The sequence below is a fragment of the Lygodium microphyllum genome, chromosome 18 (assembly GCF_053477565.2).
Source record: "Lygodium microphyllum isolate KBCC chromosome 18, Lygodium_microphyllum_v1.1.10, whole genome shotgun sequence".
In the NCBI taxonomy this organism is placed as follows: Eukaryota; Viridiplantae; Streptophyta; class Polypodiopsida; order Schizaeales; family Lygodiaceae; genus Lygodium; species Lygodium microphyllum.
The window spans coordinates 123,798,174-123,824,362 of record NC_141152.1 but is presented as its reverse complement, the minus strand read 5'-3'; the positions used below and the strand labels follow the sequence as shown (position 1 = coordinate 123,824,362).

General features: G+C 41.6%; 1 protein-coding gene across 3 annotated transcripts in view; it reads left to right on the top strand.

The window, feature by feature from the left end:
* Nucleotides 1-26,189, top strand: part of LOC148021335 (Tetratricopeptide repeat (TPR)-like superfamily protein) — a 101,256-nt gene that overhangs the window by 69,494 nt on the left and 5,573 nt on the right. For all 3 annotated transcript variants that reach the window (XM_087699209.1, XM_087699211.1, XM_087699210.1), the window contains exons 5-14: nt 1,196-1,289; nt 2,276-2,394; nt 2,518-2,588; nt 3,400-3,520; nt 3,700-3,896; nt 4,189-4,394; nt 6,201-6,331; nt 24,573-24,649; nt 24,734-24,808; nt 24,973-25,168. In XM_087699209.1, coding sequence (XP_087555335.1) covers nt 1,196-1,289; nt 2,276-2,394; nt 2,518-2,588; nt 3,400-3,520; nt 3,700-3,896; nt 4,189-4,394; nt 6,201-6,331; nt 24,573-24,649; nt 24,734-24,808; nt 24,973-25,168 — 1,287 coding nt within the window. The remainder of the gene's footprint in view (nt 1-1,195; nt 1,290-2,275; nt 2,395-2,517; nt 2,589-3,399; nt 3,521-3,699; nt 3,897-4,188; nt 4,395-6,200; nt 6,332-24,572; nt 24,650-24,733; nt 24,809-24,972; nt 25,169-26,189) is intronic.

Sequence of the window (26,189 nt, the reverse complement as noted above, 5' to 3'; positions counted from 1 at the left end):
TAAATGTTAATGTTGTAACTAAGTTGTAATTAGGGAACCACCACCCATCCACGGAAGGAAGGTTGGTTTCAAATACCTTCTTTGGCATGATCGGCGGCACTTCTTTTGTCATAAGATGATTCAAAGTCCGTGATCCATGAGATTTTAGATTTCGTCTCGCTTGCAGAGGGGGCTTTAGAGGGGGATGTACTCTCTTTGCGCCACTTCTTCTTCGTCTTTAGAGGGGGCCTTTGCATCTCCACCCTCAGAGGGGGCACCTACTCATCATGAATTTTCTTCCCTTCCTTCACTCTTTGGGGATGAACGTCTTCGTACAGTCATTTCTCCTATTGATACCTAGGATCTTTAGGTACCGCCTAGATTGGGGCCTTAGATGTTCAACCATGACTTGACAAGGCCTTCGAATTCCTTTCAGCATGGAGCGTATTTGCGTTTGCTGCTTGGGAACATTCTGTACATGTGGCGTCATATCCATCCCCTGGTGTTAGCATCTAGGTTGCTCTCCCTACGTTTGATACTTGATACACTTTGGGATTTGCATTTGCTGTCCAAGCCATCTCCGTGGTGTTTGAGGACTGTGCTTCACTCCCTCGACAATTGGTGATCCTTCCTCATCTCCAATGGCATTTGAGGACTGCAGTTTGTTCCCTCCACAATTGTCCTTTACCTTCCAATGATTGCTTTGATAGCCCATTGCTCAAAGGATTGCGTTTTTCTCCCTTCACTGAGTAGATTCCCACAGGTGCTGCCTCCTGAGTCAAACAAGATAGTGTAGTCATCTTTTGAGCTTCGGCTTCACTATATCAACTTTTCTTCTCACAGCATGATTCAGTGCATCATGATCACGATCTTGTGTTTTTGAGTTTCTCTTCTCTCTCAGTGTTTGCCGTACACACATTGTGTTTCTCTCTACAAATCCTACAGTCTTTTTGCACCATCGCATATCTTGACAGCCATTCTATTTGTAGATGGATGGGTCCTCTCAAATTAGGGTTTGGCTTATGGGAAAATACACACTCTAGAGTCGTGTTCCTTTTTTAAAGAAGTCTGGTAATTTGAGTTTTGGGGCTGTAAATTAAGATCCAATCAGTTTATAATGCATTTTAAGCTCCACAAATCATCCATTGCATTTAACAAGTGTGTGGTTATTTGAGACTTCATGATGTGGAAATTTATTTTCAGAAATATTTTGTAGGTTTCATGTGGTAGTGGAGACAAATCTTTACTGCTACTCGCTGAAGCTTTACTTAAAAAGCGGCTAGACACAAATGGATTTGAAGAGCTGGAAGGTACATCCACATTGGAATAAGCGAGCCTGTACTATTGAATAAAAACATGTCCATGGAACCAAGTTTCTGCTTGTCAAATTGCATGTCATCCTTTATTATATCTGGTCTGTTTGTGCATTATGTTTTACATATATATCTAGTTTAGCTTTATGAGTTTGGTGTGAATGGGAAATCAATCCATATTCTTTCTGTATATACCGCATGGTTACATTCTAGGTCCTGGAATGGTATGGGCAAAAGCTAGTTCAAACCCCTAATTATCGGCCCTTTTTTTGGTGGCTTTACTTAAAACAGAATGTCTTTGATCTCTGGATATTCTTGCTTAGAGCAGAACATAAGGATGTGTTATTCTTTTTGTAATAAGAAAACCAATCTTGATGCTACTGCTTGCCAGTTCTGTTTTGATTCCAAAATAAATTGGTTACTCCTTCTGTCTTGTGCAACTTCAGGGGATTTGAATGCTTTAATATCCTGCCTCTCACCATTCTGCATGTTATTTTTTTGATTCATAATGTAGCCTATTGCATCAAATTTGAGTGGTATGGTACTTTTAATGTTGGACCGAGTGCATAAAGTTTCTAAGGTCCTGTCTCCCATTTCTCTTTCTACTGAGCAAGGGCTGTGAAAAGTATTCATGTTTTAATTAAAGGTGTCGCGATGTGATGATGTACTGCAAGTGATTGGTCTTCTCACATCCCGAATGTGTAAATCCAATGGTGTTTTAAAAGCTGCATTTTTGTTTTGGTTAGCCTGTTTATACTCAAATCCATATTGAAGGCCACTTTCCACAGAATTCTTGCAACCTTGAGTTATTTGTAAGTGGCTTTGAGGTTTCAGTAAGTGGAAGATAAAAGTTCTATTTCAACTTGATTGTGCTTAAACACATTTGGACATTTCATGCATATTTCTTTTGTATTATGAAGTTGCAAGAGGGATTTCCTGCCTTGGAAGCAAGGATTTATATCTGAAATGGTCGTATGGGGCAGCCCTTCTTGTCTATCTGTTCTTGCTGCAAAGCAATCAAAAGTTTGAAGGTGCACTTGATGTGCTCTCCAGCAAATCTGGTGGACTTTTCAGTATATTGACGGATAAACGTAAATTGGAGGTGAGTTCGTTGCATAGAAATTTGAGGTTCTGAAGCATTGCTTGATTTCCTTCAAGTAGAAACTTTGTTTCTAAGTTTATGGTGGGCAATTTTGGCTCTGTAAATTTGTCCATAAGCTGCCAGGGTAAGCTGCTACTTCAGTCACACCAATATGCACGAGCAGCAGAGGTTTTTCAGGAGGTCTTGAAAGAAAGGTGAGACATTGATCTCCTAAAAAATCCACTTGAATGATTAAAATGTTGCTAATCTTACTTTTTATCATGCTCTTGCTCTTGGCCATGGAAATGTTTGGCAAATCTGAAGAATTATAAGCTTAAAAACATTTTGCTTTCCCAAGGCCTTAAGTAATGTCATGCCTTTCGAGAGGAGACATTTGCCTAGCCTTCTAGCCTTTTGACCTAGGTGCTGTACTTCCTGATGTATGAAATGAAGAATGCTTAAACTGTTTAATAATGCCGTCCAGATCTAGGGCAATGTAATGTTTCAGCCCGAGGCAGCCACAAAACATACGTCCAGACTCCTATGCATATGTGTCACTTTGCCTATGTTGACAACTATGGCACTAGAAATACATTTGTTGAACATGAAGCATTTTTAAAAGTGCTTGGTATATATTAGAGTAGCAATTCAGCATGAGAGAAAAATTAATAACTCTTGCCTAGGTGGACTTGCCAGCTGCGCTGCACTGCTCTGTAGAGAATTCACATTATCTGTCTGTACCAAGCCACCATATACTCCTGCCCCCAAAGCCTGCTCCCCCCTTTAGACAAAGCATGTGCACATTGCACGCAAACACACAGATTAATCTTTGTTTGATGAAGCAAGAAACACACAACCAACATGTTTATATGACAAACAATGTATGAGTTCAACACTAGCTAAAAGATCGTGGGAATGTGTAAATGAAATAGGTACAATGCTAGCTCCCAACCTGCAATTGTTTTAGTGTTGATGGTTCTGTGAATAAAGATGAAAGCCATATCAATCTGTATGTTATTGTCACAGTTCAGATGATTGGGCAGTGTTGTTACTTTTTCTGGATGCTATCCTGGAGGTTCCAGAGTTTGCTTTCCTTACAAGCAGCACAGAAGGATCTGTTGGAATGGTGTCCTTGCCAAAAGAAGAGGTACGCCCAGAGGTGGCTTGTACATGTCTACTGCCAGCTGAATTGAACAGTATATCATCTACTGCTGGCTGGATTGAATAATACATATTTGTTTACTTGCCCATATTTTCGAAGTTTGTCATCGCTGTAATATGTTTTGTTCTTTTCTTATATTATGTTTATTGCCATTTGCATACTAGGTTGAGCAAAGGTTACTAAAGGCCAGTGAATTAATGCAAGAATTACAAAGCCAGAATCACTCAGAGTTGAGGAGAGGCCCTTTTCTTGGAACTGTTGAAATAGAAAGGAGACGGTTTCTTCTTCAACTTGGTGAGGAGAGTGATATTGGACATGAACCGATCAGATTGAGACATTCTATTCTGCAATACTTCAAAAGGTGTGTTATGTGCAGGCATAATCTGCACCAGTGTTAGAGCTTCAAGTAATCTTGTTGTTAAGTAGGCACAGGCTATGTTGTGGATTTTAGGTTTGTACCAAACTAAAAGTTTTTTCGAGTGACATATGAAGCAGAAAGCTTTCCTTTGTCTTCATATCATAAAGCCCAAGACTGAAGCATTCCTTGTGTATATTTGACTAATTGTTTGGTCAAAAAGATTTCTTGATTGATTGGCAATTCTGAAGTGAAGTAAAACAAGGAGCTTCCTTACAGATGTCCATAAACATTACAGATTTGGACATATGGTCAGCTTTGCCTCTGATATTCAAGAGTATCTAGAGCTCATTCAGAAGTATGGTTGTGGAAATTTGGTTGAACTTCTATATGATGGTTTCAACGAAGTCAGAACCGAGGCTCCTCTGAGGACATTGAGGCAAAGAATTAGCTTATACCAAGTAGAATTGCAGCTTGGAGTACGAGCAAAAGCTTCTGACAATGGTGTGTACAATTTGATGGCTTTTTCATTCTTTGTACGTTCCATTAATGCGCTGTTAAATGAAATGGCAGCCTTAAGCATTTAAATATTTGGAAGGATTATGAACAGTTTCAGATCTGTTAAAGATTGAAGTTTTACAGTAAACATGAATGTGATCAACTCAATAAGTTTTACAGTAAATGTGAATGTGATCTATTGTAGCTTTGCTTACACGTGTGATTGAAAGTGTGCATCCGTAGGGCTGTTATATACTAAAATGGTTTTGGCAAATCTTTTAACTGTGTCAACTCTCTTAACCATTGTACAAGGTGAATGCAATGCAAGGTGAATATACACTGACTGAATGATTTACAAATGTGACATTGATGCTAAGTCGAGGTGGAATCCGGTAGTGGTTGACAATAAAACTTTCATATATAATATGGCTTCTTTCAAAATAATTGTTTTTGGTTGCATGTGTTCATGATGCATGCCACATGTCAACATCACTATGGGTAGATGTACACAACACCTGCAAGCTGTGAATCCCTTTTGTCATGACATGTCATTAACTCTCTTAACATCATCAATCATCAATTTACATTTATATCTGGCAATTCCCTTATTTGTGCACATATGGGTGCAAGCAAGTGGACATGCTGACATGAAAACTCCCAACTTAAAGAAACAGAAAGAGCCAATAATTATGTCTATTTGCGGATGCATAAATTGTTATTCATTTGTTTGTGTATGAATGCCACATGCATGTATGTGCACACCTACATTTACACACACCAGCATAATCCAATTTCTGTTGGTGTATGTCCCGTTTGCATACTTTGTTCTAATATGTGCTTTAGGGATCTCATAGTTTGTTATATTATGTGCTTTTATACAGGGTGACTCCCTGGTGTGTCATACTTACGTTATCTATATAGAGTATCCACTTTGTCGTTTACTTGTTTAAATGTTGTATTTGCAATTGTTACATTGCATTATTGAGTTACTTTCCTTGCCCTCATTCTTTTGTATCTTCTTGTGTACTAGACTGTGCACTCGTTTTTGTGATGTTGCCAGAACATACACTCTCTTTCTAACACATTCCAACACGGTATGAGAGCAGCTACTGGAGTTCATGTTGTGAAGGCTCCTTGTCTTCACCAGCAATGCTTGTCTGTGTTTTGGATAGGCAAGGTGGCATGCTGACTTCAAGGCGTTTGCCAGCTGGTTGCAATACTTTGTGTCGTCTTTTCCAACTTTGTCAGCTTGGTCCTGGGCTGCCAATCAAAGCATCTACTTAAGATGCATTGACCTCTGAAAAGACCTTGATAGATAGCTAGATTGACCTTTCAGTCTCTGCTACTTTGATACATGGCTTGCCATTTTTCTTGGTTTTTTATTGCTTGGTGAAGAGGTCTTAGGATCATTGACCAGGGTTGGGTCCTATGAACCTAGGTGCCTGCTTGGCTTTAGGTACTATGAAATGGAAAGCATACTCTTTGTCATCCTTTTCACACAGAGTGACTAATTTTGTCTTTGTATCTGCATAATGTTTCTTGTTAACTAAATTGTTTCCATTGTCACAGATGGGTGGGGAACACGTTATAATGGGGCATGATAAATTACATGTATCTAGTCATCCTTTTATATGCTCTAGTGGTTTGGTGAAACCCCTTGCAGCCTGTAAGTTGGGGATGGACAGGAAAACTTTGTAGAGAAAATCCCTCATTATCATATTGTTTCAAATAAATATCAAGACATTGTGTTGTAGGTTTTTGTAGATTAGCTATCTCGGTTTCATTCATGGTTTAGCCTGGTTTATTGAACAGATCTGGCAGTCTGTGCAGTGGATGTTGTGAGGCTATACATAGATTGCTTGAGTTTATCCAAAGATTTAGACCCTCAAGAAAATGTGCACGGGGAAGAGCTGATTACAATTGCAACGACATTTTTGATGGAGGTGAGTCAAGTGCAAGACATGTTACTAGTGCTTATGTTTCATTTTCGAGTAGAAAATGGCTAGTGTAGTTAGAAACTTTCTTGATCTTTTGTTAGTTGTTACGTGGTTGGCTGATTATTGCTCACTTAAATAGCCATCCAGTTCTCCTTGGGTCAACTTAGCAATAGCAAATCAGAAAAGGCAATGTTTGTCAATATATCACACCCAGATTTTCAATATCTTCTTTTTCAGGAGTAACAAGAATGAATTTGGTGATTGACCTGTAGTGCAAAGTCACATGGTTTATGCGCTCATGATGTGATTTGCCTTTTTAACTTGCATATTTATCTTGGTTGCAATTGCAGCACAAAAGACACAGACACAGGCTAGCTAGAATTAGGGGAGAAGAGAATGACTATTAACTCCTTTATTGGATGTGCCATTGGAATCTTTTCCTGTCAGTATCAGCATTATTTGAATCCAAGTTAAGATGTATGTTCAAATGTTGCTGAATGGCTCCCTCTCAGCGGGTAGGTAATGACAATATGTCAAGTGCCCAAGTTTTAAGGCTCTCACTATGAAGAGGAGCCTTGGTTGATACATGACACTTTGAAGGCAACTGGATAATAAGGAGACATCTTGTCTAGGCCCTTATGCTAACATTTCAGGATAGACTTTGTTGATGTGCAAGTACTCATGGTATTTGTTTTAGGACCTGCTCATCTCATGTGCTTGCATGAATTGTGAGTCATGATGGAATATGGTTCACAACTTGGTAGGCTGGTAAGCATGTAACATCTTCGGTTGGCTTGCTTGCATGTTTTTGAGTGTGTATCTAGAAGCTTAATAGTTTGCTACTGATAAATCTTGTCTTGCTGTCTCCATAGTTATAAGTGGAAATTCTTAATACTGAAGTGCAATACTGTGATTTCTATTTCCAATGGATATGATTAGCACACAAGATTAAATATATCTTGAAAACTTTTCTATCATCATTTGGTCCACTGTCTTGATTTGCCCTTCCTTTGAATACTGGTTAATGTTTGTCTTGAAACAACTATTTGAACAGTACACCTAAGCCAGAGTCATTAGTAGAAATTTTGTTGGCAAGTCCATTTGCCAGTGCTGCTGTTATTCACTGTTTTCAGGTCTCATATGTTTGGCTGCTTTGGGGCCTGTTGCATGTTGGGCGATGTGTTCCTCCGTTGGGTTTCCTGATCTACTGAAAAATGTGTTTTTCCCTACTGCACCATCTTGTACCCTGCGTTTTTGCTTCTCAGCCCTTCCACACCAGGCAACCTGTTTGGCACAGGGCGACATCACATCTGATGCAGACAGCCTGATTTCTGTCCTTGGAACAGGCTGCACCTTGCGTTTTGTGCTGCTGCACTCTTGTTGAAGGTTGGAATTGCTATGCTAAGGTTGGACTACCTGTTGCCTGCTGTCCTTGACCTTCCAGGATCTTGCATTTGCTGGTTGACTACTCTAGATTGTGGTAAACTTTGCATTTTGGATGATCTGATTATTCTCACACCTGCATTTTTTGCACTCACTTCACCACTGCCCCAAGCTGTTTACCTTTCTACTACTTGTGTGTGTGAACTGTGTTACTGAACTGTTGAACCTTTTGATTGCTCATACTAGTTCACCAGAAGAACCCTAGGTATTTCATACTCCCTCTAGTCTCCATCGTCGTCTTCCATATCACTGATTTCATTATGACTTTTGTACATGAAGAAACATCGAAAAGAATTAACAATGAAAGAGAGCACAAGAACTCAAACAATGAATGAATGGATATTGGAATCCATAACATGTGTTCTTATACAGCGAGTGGAGAAAGAGTGGAGTATGTAGGCTCCAAAGGGACACCTGAGACAAATCAGCTGGCCCTAATTGGGGTGCCCAACTACCCATAAAGGCACCCAATAACACCCATGAAATGTACAGTGCTATCACTCTCTCCCAAGTCATGGGTGGTCAACAAAATAAAATATACAAGATAAGAAGCAACAAGCCCCTACAAACTGAAACCGGTCTATGACTCACATAAAGTGGTAGTTCCTTCAATTAACACCCGGTCTTTTCACACACACACAAACAGAGACCTCACTCCCTCGCTCAACACCAGATTGGCCCTGAAGACCAGCGACCCTCTTGGTATTTCTTTATCAATTAAGAAATGGAAAGTTACAAAAATGAAATGTTCCAAAATACATAACATGTGAACAGTTGGTTTTCAGCATGACCAGATCAACATCCTTTTAGAAAAAGCATTTTCTGTAACCGTAACTCAAAAATTTATGTGTAGAATTGCAGTCTGCAGATCTCTGAATTCATTGTCCTTACTGTCCAGCATGTCCAGAATAACATCACTTTTAGGAAAGCATTTTTTGTGACCAAAACTCAATGATTCGTGTGCAGAATTACAGTCTGCAGATCTCTGAATTCATTGTTCTTACTGTCCAGCATGTCCAGAACAACATCCCTTTTAGGAAAGATATCTGAATTCACTGTTCTTAATGCTGTCCAGCATGTCTAGAACAATATCCCTTTTAGGAAATCTTTTTTTGTGACCAAAACTCAATGATTCGTGTGCAGAATTACAATTTGCAGATCTCTGAAATCACTGTTCTTATTGTCATGTCCAGAACAACATCCCTTTTAGGAAAGCATCATTCCAGCATTAAAATAGTCCTACAAACAACACTAAATTAGAGCCAAGAAAACCCTTTGGTGGAACCAGCCCATCATGCAGAGCATTTCCTCTGAGAATAGAGAGAGAGTTGACCAAAGGGAGCAAGCTCTACCTCTGCACATGAGTCAGAGTCGAAGAAATACTCTCCAAAGCTGATATTGTTGGAGCCATCTGCTCTCAGCTCCTCAAAACTTCATTCTCACATCTGCCCCTTATGTCTATTACGTTTTTTTTAATGCTCTCTCTCTCTCTCTCTCTCTTTTGGGAATTTGTGCCACATGGCACACATGTAACAATTTTCCTGTTTAAACTTTCCGGTCTAAAATTCTCCATGTTCGGTGCAAAATTTTACCTCGGCATAGACCAAAGAATCAATCCTCATGCAAAAACGAAGATAATGACACAAATAGATTCTAGGTCCAAAATAGTAACTCCCTAAATTTTAGGGATGGTGACCCTTGGGTTCCTCAAGTTGTTCTGAGCAATTCTTATCATTCTGAGCAACTTTTTTCTTTGCAACCACATCAAAAAGTATAATGTGACTCAATTATAGAGACTTTTATTCCGTGGGCATTCTTACATGTGCATCTTGTGTCTTGGCCAAAGGCTCATTGTCCTGCATCGTCTCCGGTGGCTAAGCACATAGTCCCAAACCACTGGCATTCCATTCTTCAGTGTCCATTCAATATGGAACCGGTTCTAAGGCTCAGACTAACCATTAGTCCAATTTGTCTCAATGCCTACCTCTTCAGGCCATGCAAAGATCTCGGCTTAATCCAAGAGACCTCTGGGGGTAATAAGCAACAACAACTAAAGAAAAGAAAAATAAAATATTTATATAAGTAAATAAGGAAAGCAACAGTAAAAAGTATCACTATCTGGTGACATACCCTCCCTCTTGAAAGAAGTAAGCGACCTCGATTGCATGCCACACATGCTAATGGATGATATAGGATGATAATAAGATTCTCCATGTTATTAGTGCCATTGCATATATCACTTGCTAACAGATGACACGAGGCAATGGTAGGAGTTTTCCCACTATCATTTGTATCATTGCAAGTTTAAGTCTCATCTAGGTGGAGGATTACATCTTATATCCAACTATGATTACTAGGAGCCTTTCTAATATACATGTTTCCGGATGCAATATAGGGCGATAGCTCGTATCCCCAAACTATTAGTGTCACAACATGTATATTCATTCAACTGAAGTGTAACAAATACAATTTCAAAGCATTGAGATTTCATTCAATGATATACATGTTAATGCTAAGTGTAAACCATACATTGTGCATTGTTCAATGAGATGCACTATTGAATTGTATAATAGAAAATGTACATTGCTTCAAAAAGCATTCTAAGTCACTGTAGATTCTAGTAAGAAAGCTTCTCGGTAAAGTTGCAATAATTGAGGCAAATGTGCCAATTCAGCCTCTTCCATCCATCTGGCATCCATTGGTGAATAGTTCTTGGACTTCACAAATTTTTTTCTTATAACTCTACCTTTCACTTTCCTATCCTTATGTGCCAAGATCTGCTCAGGAACTAGAATCTCATCTAATTCCTCTACTTTAGGCTGTTCCTCTTGAACCATAGCTTTTGGCACTTCACCAACAAAAGGCCTCCATAGGTTCACATGGAACGCATTATGAATTTTTCAATTCTCTGGCAATTTCAGCATATATGCCATGTCATTAATCTTCTCTGAGACTTGAAAAGGGCCATAGTAACGCATACTCAGCTTTGGAAACAAACGTTCCTTGCCCAACGTGCCTTTTCAAAATGCAATAAGACCCAATCATCCTTTTTGAACAAGAGTCCCCGATGATGACTATCAGCAGCTCTTTTCTATTTAGCTTGTGACTTTTCTAATGCATACTTGACCTTTTTATATGCTTATTCCCAATCTTTTACATAATGATTTGCTTTAAAAAAGTTATGTTTTTTTCGCAAAATGGGAGGCAGTTTTTTTCCACCTTCCACAATCTCAAAAGGTGCTTTGCCAGTAGATGAGTGCACTGTATGATTGTATGCATACTCAACCAATGGCAAGTAGTATTCCCAAGAAGTCTTATGGTCTGAAACATCACTTCAGTAGGTCTAAAACAATCAAATTTGCTTCTTCAGACTATCCATTAGTTTGTGGATGGAAAGAAGATGAAAATTTCAGCATAGTGCCCATGTTTTCAAACAATGCTTTCCAAAACAAGCTAGTCATTCTTGGGTCTCTATCACTGACAATTGACCATGGTATTTCATGGTACTTGAAGATATTATGCATAAATATCTTTACCATGTGTTCTAACTTAATCTTTTTCCTTACAGGAATGAAATGTGCCTATTTACTGAATTTACAAATGATAGTCCAGACTTCGTCATTCCCTGAAGGAGTTCTTGGAAGATGAAAAATGAAATCCATGGCAATACTTTCGCATGGACTTTTTGGAATAGGCAGCGGTTGCAATAACCCTGGCGCCTTCTGTCTATCAAATTTGACCCTTTGGCATACAAGGCAAGATCTGACATATGCATCAACATTAGATATCAAGGCTGGCCAATAGAATAAAGTCTCTATCACTTTGACTGTAGCATCAATACCATGATGTCCTGTATACGGTGGAGCATGAATTTCTAATAAAACTTTTGGCCTTAGCTGTTTTGTAACGCATAGTCTTCCATGCATCGTGATAAAGCCTTCTTTGAACACATAATGGCCATCATGTTGGCCATTGATCAACTGTTCATAGATTTCAGAGAAATCTTCGTCATTAGCATACTGCTCTTTCAACATACTGCTCTTTCATATTATCCAATTCATGTTGGCCATTGATCAACTGTTCATAGATTTCAGAGAAATCTTCGTCATCAGCATACTGCTCTTTCATATTATCCAATTCATGGTGATAAGAAATTGAAACAGCTAACATCTGTGGTTTGTGAGATAAAGCATCTGCAACTACATTCTTTTTGCCTTCCACATGCACTATTTAATAATGAAACATAGTTAGGAAATTTGCCCAATGCATGTGTTTCTCTGATAATTTAGCTTGTGTGAGAAAGTATCTAAGTGTTTGATGATCCGTTTGCACTACAAAATCAATACTAACCAAATAGTGCTTCCAACTAGAAAGTGCATGGATCACAACTAATAACTCTTTCTCATAAATTTGGTAAGTCCTTTCAACGACAGAGAGTACTCTACTCTCATATGCCACAACTCGGCCATTCTACATTAATACAACACCAGTGCTGTTTCCACATGCATCACACTGCACTATGAATGGCTTAGACGGATTTGACAAAGTAAGTACTGGATCAGTAATCATTTTTCCCTTCAAACATCTAAATGTTGAATTCTCTTTGTTAGTCCATTGCCATTTGACATCCTTCTTTTCAAGCGCATGTAAAGGAGAAGGAATCTCTGCAAAGTGTCTTACAAATCTTCTATAGTAAGAGCATAGACCAAGGAAACTGCGGACATCATGAACGGTTTTCAAGTCTGGCAGGATCCATCTTCACACCATCTTTAGAAACTATGTACCCAAGGAAGTGAATCTCTTCCAAAAAGAATTCACTCTTCTTGCCATTAATGAGTAGTTTGTTAAGCTCATTAAAGACTGTAACTAAGTGTTTTCTATGCTCCTCTTCATTCTTTGAAAAGATAATCATATCATCAAAGAATGTGCTAACGAAACTTCGATAAGGGCGGAAAATTCTATCCATCATCCTGTTAAACGTAGCACGAGCATTGGTCAATCCAAACGGCATGACTAGAAATTCATAGAGACCAAATGTCGTTCTAAAAGCAGTCTTATGGATATCCTCTGGCCTGATTCTGATTTGATGGTACCCACTTTTCAAATCTATCCTGCTAAACATTCTTGCTCCCCGTAATTGATCAAGAATGTCATCTATCCTCGGAATCGGAAAACTATTCTTGATCGTATTCTTGTTCAAGGCTCTTTAGTCAATACACATTCGCTAAGAGCCGTCCTTTTTCTGAACTAGCAACACAGGTGAACACAACGGAGAACTACTGGGATGAATTAGCCCCTTCTCTAAAAGCTCATTAACCTGTGTCATAATCTCTTTCTGCTGCGCTGCACTAACCCTGTATGGTGGCCTATTAGGTGGACTAGTCCCTGGAGATATATGGTATGATCTTCAGGCCTTTGAGGAGGTAACTCTCTTGGTAACGAATTTGAGAAACAGTCAGTGAATTTATCTAAGAAAGCCCTTCTACTTTCATCTAGTACAGACACATTACTGTAAACTTTATTAACTTGCTTTGTAAAAACCAAATAAGCAGAAATATGATTTTTCATTACAGAAGTAACTGCTGCAGAAGCAGAAACAATTGGGACAAACTCTCCTTTAAGCTTCACATCTAACACATGAGTCTTGCCCTTATGTATAAGAGTAATCGTTCTATTGTAAGTATCCAAGATAGCATGCTTCCAATGGCACAATGAAATATCCAACAGAACATCACAGCCCTCTAAAGGCTCAATATGGAACTCCTCTGTGCCCACATAGCTATGAATGTGCATACGGAGTTTGCCAAGAATGGGGGTGACAAGTTTAGCATGTCCGGGGCATGCCAAATCAGCCTGTTGAATTGGTCCCATTTCCTCGGGATGTATACCTAGCTTAGTTGCCAATGCGGGTGAGATAAAGTTTGCACGAGCTCCAAGATCAAAGAAAATAAGCACTGTGGAATCTCTGATCTTTCCCTAAGCTCTACACAATTCTGTAGCATCATCAGCTAATTGATCTCCCACCATATCAAGCACTAAGCCAATGTTGGGCTTCTTTTTACTTGGCACATGTTTATCCTCTGCATCTTTAGAAGATTGCTGTGGGCACTTAGAAGCAATATGGCCTTTTTGTTCACATATAAAGCATTTCCGAGCCATCATTAAAGCCTTTCTTTCTCAAATGATTTGCCAAAAATTGGCCTCTTCTGTCTTTTACCCTGTTTAAAAGAAGTTTGAGGTTGTTGCTGAATCTTTTCTTCCAAAAAGACTTCTTTGTAAAGTTGGTCTTTTCTAGAAATTGCTTCTTCTTCTTGCTAGGATATTACTTAAATTGAGAATCCTTCTTTTCAGTGCCTTTAAAGCTATTAGCTTTTCCTTTCAACAATGCATTTGCCACATCAACATTTTCAATTAACCGTACCATATTTGTAACCTTGGTCTTGGTACAATAATCCCTGATGGCTTCGGGCAAACCACAACAATACTTTTCAATTTGTTCTGACAGGGGCACTGTCCTGTAAGAACTCACGGGCAAAAGTGCTTCCCAAAATTTCTTATTGTACTCTTCTAAATCCACACAATTTGTTGCGTCCAATTTATGCCATGCAGTCATGACATCTACTTCAAACATGTTAGTTAACCATGAGGCTGCAAACAACTGTTTAAAATGGACCCAAGTGGCAGGTGCATATAATTGCATCAACAATATGTTCCACCACTGGAAAGCATTATCTTTCAAAAAAGTTGCAGCCTTCCACACCTTATAAGTCTCAGTAAAATCTCCTTCAGTGTAAGCTGTATCAAACTGTTGTATAAATGTCAAAACTTTCAGCTTATCTTGTATACCACTGAAGGTTTCAAACTTTAATGCTTGACCATCCTCTTTATAGTCTTTAGACTTTGCACTTTTTGGTGTCACGTTGTCATAGATAGGTGGCTGTAAAAAGGGAGTCCCTTAGGCGCATTATCGGCATTTATTTCACCTGTCTTAGTTGCCATATGTCCACTAGGCTGAAAAAAACCAGGCACTGCATTTTGTACTCTAGGCATCATATAAGGACTCTGTAAAGTCTATTAACCGAGCTGTAGACCAATATTAGCATAATGTGGATTCATTGCCTCAATAGGCATCATTCCTGGTGGCCCTCTAGGCGAGTATCCCTGATAACCCGTGGGTAATGCAGCCATTGCTTAAAAAACTGACCCACCACCAAAGTAACTAGGATAAGTAGCAAACTGAGGAGAAATAGTCTGCTATGCCACTTGTGCATAGCTTCCTTGACCTTTCACTCCCTGATCCTGTGCTTGTGCTTCTTGTTGCACTGGACCTGTCTCCATGTTTGGTGTCTTTTCCACATGCTCACGCACATTAGAGGTTTGCCTTTTTGAGCACTCCATGGTATGATGTGATGACTCAGCTTGAGAATCCTCATTATGTGACTTCAATTTTTTTTGCATTCAAGGATTCTTTACAAGTTGTTGGAAAGAGCCAACCATACTGAGGAGTTGTGCCATAAACAAGTCCTCCTGTTCTTGCTCCTCATTTTGTGGTTCAACGTCGGTTCTAGATGGTGCTGACACTTGTGCACCAATACTCTCTCTTTGGTGTCTATAAGTAGAATAAGAACTCTCTTCTTCATGAGGGAGTTTTCCTTTGCCTTTGTCCATGTCTGCCATCTCTCTAGTCGTGTAATCTTTGTAAAATCTGTGTGTATGGCCTTCTCACCTAAAACTGTCCGAGCTTAAATTCTTACAAAAAAGAATTCAAAACCCGGGGATGGAACCTTGAAACCGGTCTATGACTCACATAAAGTGGTAGTTCCTTCTATTAAGACTTGGTCTTTTCACAAACAGAGACCTCACTCCCTCTCTCAACACCAGATTGGCCTCGAAGACCGGCACCCGTCTCGGTATTTCTTTATCAATTAAAAGATGGAAAGTTACAAAAATGAAATGCTCCAAAATACATAACTTGTGAACAGTTGGTTTTCATCTTTTTTGAGTAAATCCCAACTGCATAAGAATAGTTCAACATGACCAGATCAACATCCCTTTTAGCAAAAGCATTTTTTGTAACCATAACTCAATGATTCATGTGTAGAATTGCAGTTTGCAGATCTTTGAATTCACTGTTCTTACTGTCCGACATGTCCAGAACAACATCACTTTTAAGACAGCATTTTCTGTGACAAAAACTCAATGATTCGTGTGCAAAATTACAGTTGGCAGATCTCTGAATTTACTGTTCTCATTGTCCAGCATGTCCAGAACAACATTCCTTTAAGAACAATCCAACATGTCCAGAACATCCCTTTTAGGAAAGCATTTTCTGTGACCAACACTCAATGATTCGTGTGCAGAAATACAGTTTGCAGATCTTTGAATTCACTGTTTTTACTGTCCAGCATGTCCAGAACAACATGCCTTTTAGGAAAGCATCATTCCAGCATTAAAACAGTCCCACAAATAGCACTAAATCAGAGTTGAAAAACCCTTCGATGGAATCAGCCCATCATGGAAAGCATTTCCTCTGAGAATAGAGAGAGAGAGTTGACCAGCGGGAGCAAGCTCTACCTTCGTACATGAGTCAGAGTCAAAGTACTCTCCATAGCTGATGTTTTTGCAGCCATGTGCCCTCAACTCCTCAAAACTTCATTCTCAGATTTGTCCCTTATGCCTATTACGTTTTTTTTTAAAATGCTCTCTCTCTCTCTCTTTTGGGAATTTGTGCCACATGGCATACATGTAACAATTTTCCCATTTAAACCTTCTGGACTAAAATTCTCCGTGTTTGGTGTAAAATTTTACCTTGGCACAGACCAGAGAATTAATCCTCGTGCAAAAACGAAGATAATGACGCGAACAGATTCTAGGGTCCAAAAATAGTAACTCCCTAAATTTTAGGGATGGTGACCCTTGGATTCCTCAAGTTGTTATAACTTTTTTCATTGCAACCACATCAAAAAGTATAATGTGGCTCAATTACGGTGACTTTTATTCCGTGAGTATTCTTACATGTGCATCTTTTGTCTTGGCTAGAGGCTCATTGTCCTGCACCGTCTCCGGTGGCTAAGCACACAGTCCCAAACTACTGGCATTCTATTCTTTGGTGCCCATTCAATATGGAACCGAGACAAACCATTAGTGCAATTTGTCCCAATGGCTGCCTCTTCAGGCCATGCAAAGATCTCACCTTAATCCAAGAGACCTCTAGGGGTAAAAAGCAACATCAACTAAAGAAAAGAAAAATAAAATATTTATATAAGTAAATAAGGAAAGCAACAATAAAAGGTATCACCACCTGGTGATACAAACCATCACGATGTCCCATACAAAAGTAATGATCTGCCATAAACTTGTACCATCAGAGTGCATACAGCAATGATAATTGATGCATCAAGAGTTGATGAGGCATACTAAAAACCACCTTCCCCACAGAAGACTTCAGGAGCACGAGAGATGTGGAGTGAATCCGCAAATCTCTCGATATGGTTGAAGTAAAAGACAAAGAACTTGTAGTTATGAATCAAAGATAGCCAGAACATAGTGTTGTTGTTGAAGCTGATTGTGAGGGGCCTCCTTTTAGGCTAAGAGCAGTGAAAGAAGTTACAACTGTAGAGATTGGAGACTGTTGTTCCTGATGATGGAGGACCTTGGCAGCCTAGCATTCATTGGATTTTTCAGTAGATCTGTGCTAGAGGATTTGGGAGGAGTTTTGAGGTTAGATGTGGTGCTGATATTATCTGGGCTTGGAGATTAGTATCTGTCAGAGTGCAGCGGTGCGGAAGCGTAGGACTGAGAGAGAGAGAACGCAGAGAGAAGAGAGAGAAAGAGACAGTGGAAGATGAAGATGTGCTGTATAAAGTGTGTTGTATACAAAGATATGTAGATATGTACACAGGCGCAGTGCGCTGGACTGCATATCTCCACCTTGACGATGCAACCTGCTGTTCACCTCGAAGTCCGCTGCACTCTGCACGATCTCCTGTTTGAAATCTGCGAACAGAGACGGAATCTGCGCGGGCCTCCAGCCTGTAATCTGCGAGCAGAAGAGTATGGGAGACTGGTGGAAATCCCGGCTATAAATAGCCAAGAACTGGGCGCCAAATAACTGCATGTCAGCTGCATTAAATGCAGCCGACTGTACTGTACCAGGTCGGACTGCCACGTGGCAGTCCGACTGTACAGCCTGGCTACAATCCGACTGGATTGCCTGGCTCTGATCGCTAACACCCCCTCTCAGAGCCTGGGCGATGCAGAAGCCTGACGGATCTGGCATGTCTCCGAAGTAGAGCGTGGGGAAGCGCCTTCGTAAACAAATCTGCAAGATTGTCCTCCGTCTTGCAGTACTCCATGGTGATGGTCTCATCCATAAGCTTTTCTCTGATGAAGTGGTACTGGATCTCTATGTGCTTTGTTCGGGCATGAAAAACAGGATTCCGTGCCAAGGCAATGCAACTCTCATTGTCGCATTGCAGCAAAGTAGGACGAGTCTGGGGGCAGCCAAGCTCCTCCAACAATCTCCGAAGCCACACAGCCTCACATGTGGTGGAAGACGCGGCCCGATACTCCGCCTCAGTAGACAAAAGGGCTACCGTGGGCTGCTTCTTACTACTCCATGAGATAATACCTGCACCCAAGGTAAAACAGTAACCTGTAGTAGATCGCCTGTGGTCCACATCACCGACCCAATCCGAGTCGCTCCAACCTGCAAGTACAAGATCTGAACCACCTGTGCCTGCTGGATAATAAATCCCTAAATCAGATGTCCCCCTCAAATACCGAAGTATCCTTTGGGCAGCCTGCCAATGCACCGTCTGAGGTTCAGTCATGAACCCCGCCAAGAGCCCAACAGCAAAACAAAGATCAACACGAGTGTTAAGGAGCCAAATCAACGATCCAATCAACTGACGATAGCGGGAAGCATCCGCCATCGGAGAAGCTGAATGTGAAGTGGCCTTCCAGTTTGGATCCATAGGAGTAGAAATGGTCCGACAATCCTCCATCGCAAAAGAAACCAAGAGCTCTTGTACGTATCTCTGTTGAGAGATGAAAATCCCCCTCTGAGATTGATAAATCTCATGGCCCAAGAAGAAATGGAGTAGACCCAAATCCGTCATCTCGAACGTCTAATGTAAAGCTGCCTTCGTCTCTTTGACCTTCTGTGCATGATCACTTGTGACAATCAAATCGTCAACATACAACACAAAAAGCACACAACCAGCCTCGGAAGTGTGTATATAAAGCTGCGGATCGGCCTTGGAACGCCGATATCCCAACTGTGACTGAAGGAACGAATCAATCTTCTCGTTCCATGCACGCGGAGCCTGCTTGAGGCCAAAGAAGGCCTTCTCTAACCTGTAGACTTTCCCATCTGAAGATCCAAAGCCAGGAGGTTACTCTACATAGATCTCCTTCTTCAAATGACCATTGAGGAAGGCCGACTTCACATCCAAATGGTAGACAGGCCATCTCCTATGGCCAACCAAGGCAAGAACAGCTCGAATAGTCGCCATACGAGCAGTGGGGGCAAAAGTATCATGACAATCAATCCCTGGGCGCTGTGCAAAACCTTTAGCAACAAGGTGAGCGTTGTGCTTGTCCAAAGAACCATCGCTAAGGTACTTGGTCTTGAAGACCCATTTGACGCCAATCACCTTCTTGTTCGGGGGGCGAGGCATGAGATACCAAGTGCCAATCCTCTCAATAGCCTCCAACTCGGCTTCCATAGCTTTCTTCCATGGTGCGGATTGTAAAGCCTCCTTCACGGAGGTGGGCTCTTGATCCTGCATAACACGGGTCATTAAACAATAGTTAGAGCAAATAAGCTCCGTAGAATGTGCCTGGTGTCTTCGTGACTGCTGCGGATCATCTTGCGGTCCCCACTCCTCAGGGACCGCCTCGATCCCTGAATCACGGAGTGTGTCACGGGCCCAATGAGAAGGAGGCCGGACCTCTCCTCGTCTCTCTCCATCAGCTGAAGACTCTGGGATATACATCGGTGGTAACTCCTCGGGGGTGACCGGTGGAAGAATAGACTCTGTATTAGAAACAGAATCCGAATCAAATGGCGCGGGCTCCAAAGGAACTGTCGCGGGAGCCCAACTCTCCCCTGGATCTCCAAGAATGGGATGCTCCTCACCCACTGCTATGGCCGGAACCTCCACAAACTGCACATCTCGACTGGTGTACACATCCCGCTTGACGGGATCATACAATCGATAACCTTGGGACTGAGAGCTGTAGCCAACAAACACCTGTCTTCGGGAAGCTGCTTCAAATTTATCACGATGAGCCTTGGGAATGTGAACATAGGCATCACACCCAAAAACCCTAAAATAAGAAACATCGGGCTTAGTCCCAAAGTAAGCCTCAAAAGGTGTCATCCCATCAACGACCGAAGTGGAGGATCAGTTAAGGATGTGGACTACTGTAGCCACAGCCTCGGCCCACAGAAACTGAGGTGTCTGTCGGTGCTCCATCATGGTGCGTGCCATCTCGATCACACTTCGGTTCTTCTGTTCAAGATTGCCATTTTCTTGAGGAATGTTGGTATTAGCAAACTCCTGGTGAATACCTTTATCTGCCCAAAAACGAGCAAACTCATTAGAAACAAATTCACCACCCTTGTCGGATCGCAAGGTCTTCAATCTCCGGCCTGATCGGTTCTCCTCAAAGAGAAGCCAATCCTTGAAGTGGGAGAAAGCTTCTGACTTCAATGCCAAGAAATAGGCCCATGTCATCCTGCTGTAGTCATCTACGATCAACATGAAGTAGGAGCTCCCTCTCAAGGACTCGTTCCTCATAGGGCCACAAAGATCTGTAGATACAAGCTCCATCGGTGAAGTAGACCGCCGCAAAGCTTTGTTGGGAATCGCATCCCTATGCTGTTTTCCACGGATGCAGGAGACACATGGCTGCTGGCTCACCACTATGTCCGGCAACCCTCAAACAAGCTGTCCACAGGATGCCCTCCGAAGATAATCATAGTTGAGGTGACCAAACCAAGCATGCCATAGCTCTGACTGTATCTGAGAGGTAAGAAGAAGAGTAGAGAGGGCGGTGGAAGACTTCAATTTGTAGATGCCGTTCTCCTCATAGTTGAGGTGACCAAACCGAGCATGCCATAGCTCTGACTGTATCTGAGAGGTAAGAAGAAGAGTAGAGAGGGCGGTGGAAGACTTCAATTTGTAGATGCCGTTCTCCTCATATCCAGATGAGAGAACCTTCCTTGACCCACGATCAAGGACTCGCACTGAATCACTGTCAAACTCCACCAAAAGTCCAAGGGAACAAATCTTATGAAGTGACCGTAGATGATACCCTAAACCTGGTACATGCAAGACCTCTGAGGTATGGGAACCACCAAGTCCATCTGGAATAAGCTTCATCTCATCCTGTCCTGCAATAGACACCGAAGAGCTATCTCCAATGAGAATCTGCCCACGCAAAGGTCGCAACTGGGCAATACCGTCTGATGAAGGAGTCATGTGCCGGGAGGCACCACTGTCAATGATCCACTCTCGAGCGTGGGGAGCTGTCATCGCAGCATCAGAAGCATTCGGTGTAGAGTCCTCAATGACAACTAGATGAAGAAACACAGTTGATGAGGGTGCAGCCACCGCTCCAGAATCTTTCGTGTCCTTGTTGGTGTCCTTCTTGTCTTTGTTAGGGCAATCCTTCTTCCAATGGCTAGTCTTTCCACAAATATGGCATGTGGATTCTTTGTCCTTCTTTGACTTGTTATCCCCCTTTTTCTTCTTTTGGTCCTTCCTCTTCTTCTGAGAGGCTTGACCTATCAATGCCTTCGAATTGGAAGCATTCTGTCCCTTCAGTTGTTCCTCTTGGTCCAAGACCATAGGAACCAACTCTTCCCACTGAAGAGTGGACTCTCGTCCTGAAGCAATAAGGGCGGAGTAGAAAGCACCGAATCGTGGCGGCAACTGGGACAAGAGTGTGATCGCCATGTCTTCGGAGGAAATTGGCTTCCCCGCATTCTGAACCTGCATCTGAAGCTGTCTAAGCTTGTTGATGTGCTTCCGCAACGAAGAAGACTTGTTCACGGACAAGGTCCTTATCTGTACCTCCAAAGAAACCCGCTTCATAAGGGTCATCCGGTTATACATCTGATCAAGCTCCAGGCATATCTCCTGAGCCACCGTCAAGTGCTCGATGTGAGCTATCACGGCTGTAGTGCAAGACAGAAAAAGAAAGGAATGCATCCGAGCATTCAGTTTGTCCCAGTGAGACTGGGCCTTGGCCAACCCCGCACGAGCATCGGAAGAGAGTTTGGACTCATCTCTCATCGAGGGCCGGTCGATCTCCTCTTGTACAAGCTCCGCCAAATCGTAGGACTCAAGGATGGCCAACATCATCACGCGCCAAATGCAGTAATTGTCGCCATCGAGCTTCTGATCTGCGGGAAGAGCTGGTAAGACAGGCACCTTCCGGTCCATGATCGTCTGGAACTCCAAGTCAATCTCTGTAGACATCGTCACCTGTAATGCCTTCACAAACGCAAAAGTAGCCCCCTCTGACTGTGAAAACGCAGCCTGTTAGGGCTATTCCGCGTCCCGAAACTTCTTCACCCGCCGAAGGCGATGAAAAAGCAAAACCTGCACTTGAAAGCTGAAAACTCAAACTTCCTCCTCGTCAAATAGCAGAAAACAGCAGCAAATCCACCACTTGGACTCTTTTCCCGCGCGTCCACGCCCACTTCAGCCTTGTTTCGAGGCGCAGCCCTCCTGCTTGCCCTCAAACGCTGTAAACGCAGCCTTGTGTCGCGATGGAAACTCTTCTTCAGGTTAGTTCTGCACTCAGTCAGCCCTTCTACACTGCTTTGATACCATGTCAGAGTGCAGCGGTGCGGAAGCGTAGGACTGAGAGAGAGAGAACGCAGAGAGAAGAGAGAGAAAGAGACAGTGGAAGATGAAGATCTGCTGTATAAAGTGTGCTGTATACAAAGATATGCAGATATGCACACGGGCGCAGTGCGTTGGACTGCGTGTCTCCACCTCGACGATGCAACCTGCTGTTCACCTCGAAGTCCGCTGCAGTCTGCACGATCTCCTGTCTGAAATCTGCGAACAGAGACAGAATCTGCGCGAGCCTCCAGCCTGTAATCTGCGAGCAGAAGAGTATGGGAGACTGCTGGAAATCCCGGCTATAAATAGCCGAGAACTGGGTGCCAAATAACTGCATGTGGGCTGCATTAAATGCAGCCAACTGTACTGTACCAGGTCGGGCTGCCAAGTGGCAGTCCGATTGTACAGCCTGGCTACAGTCCGACTGGACTGCCTGGCTTACCTAGCTATTCAGGATTAGAGTGAGGTCAGTGGTGCACAGTTAATTGCACAGAGTATGCTTGCCACCTTTGCTTGCTAACTTCTTGAGGAAATCAAATCTTACTCTTTCTGCTGTTATAAACATGCATGTCGTGGTAGTTGGGCGTTGGCTTGGATATGGAGAGATTCAATCACCTATGTTAGATCTTGGTAGCTAGAGAAGAGATAGAGACATTGTATATAGGAGTGTCGTAGGGCTTTGGAGATACAGAGGAGAGTCCTTAGGATTGTGCCTCATGGCACACCAAAGTCTATGGGAGCTCATAGCTAGCGTGATTGCTTGGTGTATTTGGACTGTTAGATACAACCGTGCTATGTATTTATTGGACTTATCCATTGTAAAGACCCTTTAGGAAGGGACTCATGTTCCAACAACACAGATATCATATGCTAGAAGCTCATGGGATCCAACGAATTTTGAGATCTTAAAGCATTGGCAACCTCATAGTTAGGTTAGGATTCAATAGCACGCACACACACAATGAGTAGGTGCTTTCAACGGAGGAGATCAAGCTCCATATTATTGCTTCTTAGGCGCACACATACAATGAGTAGGTGCTTTCAACGGAGGAGATCAAGCACCATATTATTGCTTCTTAGGCGAAGCAAACTACCGTAATTAAGATGACCAAACCGAGCATGCTATAACTTAGTATCATCAACAATGGTGGCATCAACCTATAATGCATCCTCTATGCTCTCTCTCATATAAATAAGCTGATAAAGGCCATTGGACAATGTACCAATGACAATGAGGATATCCCTTTCACTACTATCATAGACATTGCATCGATCCATGTGGAATTTAACCACAAAAGCAGTGCATGAAGTGGCTGAAACTGAAAGCAAATTTCTTTATACCATGCACATACAATGCCTTTTCAAGCATGATAGTTTTCCCATCTAGTGTAGTAATGGGAATCTATCCAATGCCTTGAATTGCATATGAAGAATTATTTGCATGTACAATGGATCCCCCTTTTGTGCATTTGCATATGATACAAACAAGTCATGAAAGGATGTTATGTGTGTGGAAGCTCTGCTGTCAAAATACCATGTGCCGCTATTTTCAGCCACTGATAGTGTCACAGGGACGCGAAATTTTGTGCACTCACAAGACCTCTCTTTGATTTCTGTAAACAGGCTAACACCAAACATAATTGTGCATAGACTGACTGGCCAATACATTTGCTTTGACATTGCTCTGCAGTGATAATTGCTGCTTGAAATATATATGCCATAAGGTTGATCTCGTTTCCTCTTAGTGACTTGGAGTGTTCACCAAAAAAGGTTTACTTAAACAGGTTAGGTGCTATTCCCCAGTTACAATTTTCTCTGGGGCAGGTCTGCATGTTTGAATTCCAGTGTCATGGTTCCTTATGTCGACACAACAGATGCTTAGATGATGCGAGATATTTTTGCACTAGTGAAAAAAGTTGACACTGACAAGTGTGTTACAGCTTTTTCTGCGGACCAAGCATCCTGGATATGTGATTGAAGCAATTTTACTGTTGGAAGTGGCCCTAACTGTTAGAAGGTATGCTAGTATCAGTTCCTGATGATTTCTATTATGGGCAGAATATCTGAAGAGTTGTTTGAACAAATGTGATTGGTTTGGCAGGCATTCTTTCCATTTTAAAATTCTGCTTACAAATTTATACTCAACTATTGGCTGTGTTTCAACTGCGTTAGAATGGTGAGTCATGATTTCTTTGCGATCTTTGTAGCTTCCTTACAATTTGAAATTTTGATTCTAGTCATGGTGTGTGTGGCTGAAGTGCTGATGCTATTCTGTTGTCATATTTAGATCTCTGCTATTTCACCTGACAAAGTGTAGAAGTTTTATGTCCTTGGTGGCAGGTTCAAAAAAATGGATGTTAAGAACATTCTGCTTGAAACAATGATGCATCATATTTTGCCAAGCTTGACCAAGGGTAGCACACTCTGGTTGGAATTAGAAGCTTTGTTGAAGGACACAACTAAGTTTTATGATGATTACTTTAAAGAAGCAGCTGATTTGGTAATTCTAGCATATCGGCATCGCAATTATACAAAAGTAAGTGTGCTTGGGAACTTTCTTTCAGCTTGGCATTTATTTAATTTGTGGTTGTCTAAGCATGGTAAATTGTTTCTTTGCACCTGACTTCATGTAGAAGTGGATTTCTCTTGTTGTGATGTAACTTGTCTAGTTGCCTTGGAGGCACTTCATGTGTCTCAATATGCTTTTCTTTTTCTGTAGTGTGTGTGCGCATGCATGCATGTGTTTGTGCATATGTGCATGCGTGTGTGCACGTTTTTGTTACTCGTAGGCTGCACTATTTTATAGTGTTCAGCCTCTTTGTCCATTGAATATTATTGGACATTAGGATATGTGGACATACATCCATAGTGTGGGATCAGATGTGCCATAGGCTGGATGTGAACCCAGCTTCGTGTTGAGACAGGGAGATACCGTAGAGGTGCACATCAAAATGTGATAATCTAAGAGGTCTTAGACAGAGGTGATGGAGACAAAAGAGTCCTACATATGTACAGTATGACTGTCTTTTCTAACATGGATTTGGTCCTGTACATCAAGTTATTACATTCCTTGACTGGTACCATGGGTGCACAAGACATAAGACGGTAGGCACAAATAGATTTTTGATGTTTGTAGATCCTCCAACACAGGCTAGATCACTAGAACTTGATCCACCCAATAGAAGACTATCCAGTGTAATTATAGAGAGAGCTAGAGCTAGGAAGCTGTTGGTCTAGGAGACCTTGCTTTTGAGTGAAAGCGGTGTTCATGAGATCATTGGAGGATCTTGGCTATCATATCTCACTAATACCAAACATTCAAGTAAATTCACTTCAGCAGACTGTCGTAGAGGATTCGAGATGCATCCATGGAACAGCATGATGGATCTTGTAGAATGGTGGGAGAGCCAAGAACTCTTGCATACAATGATGGCAATATCTATTGTTTTTTTATTGTTTTTCTATCATGCTGCCTACGGTATACCTTGGGTCTGGTGTTCTAAGCAAGTAGATATTAATATGATTTTCTTTCTTGCTTGCTCTTGCTGTTACTCTCT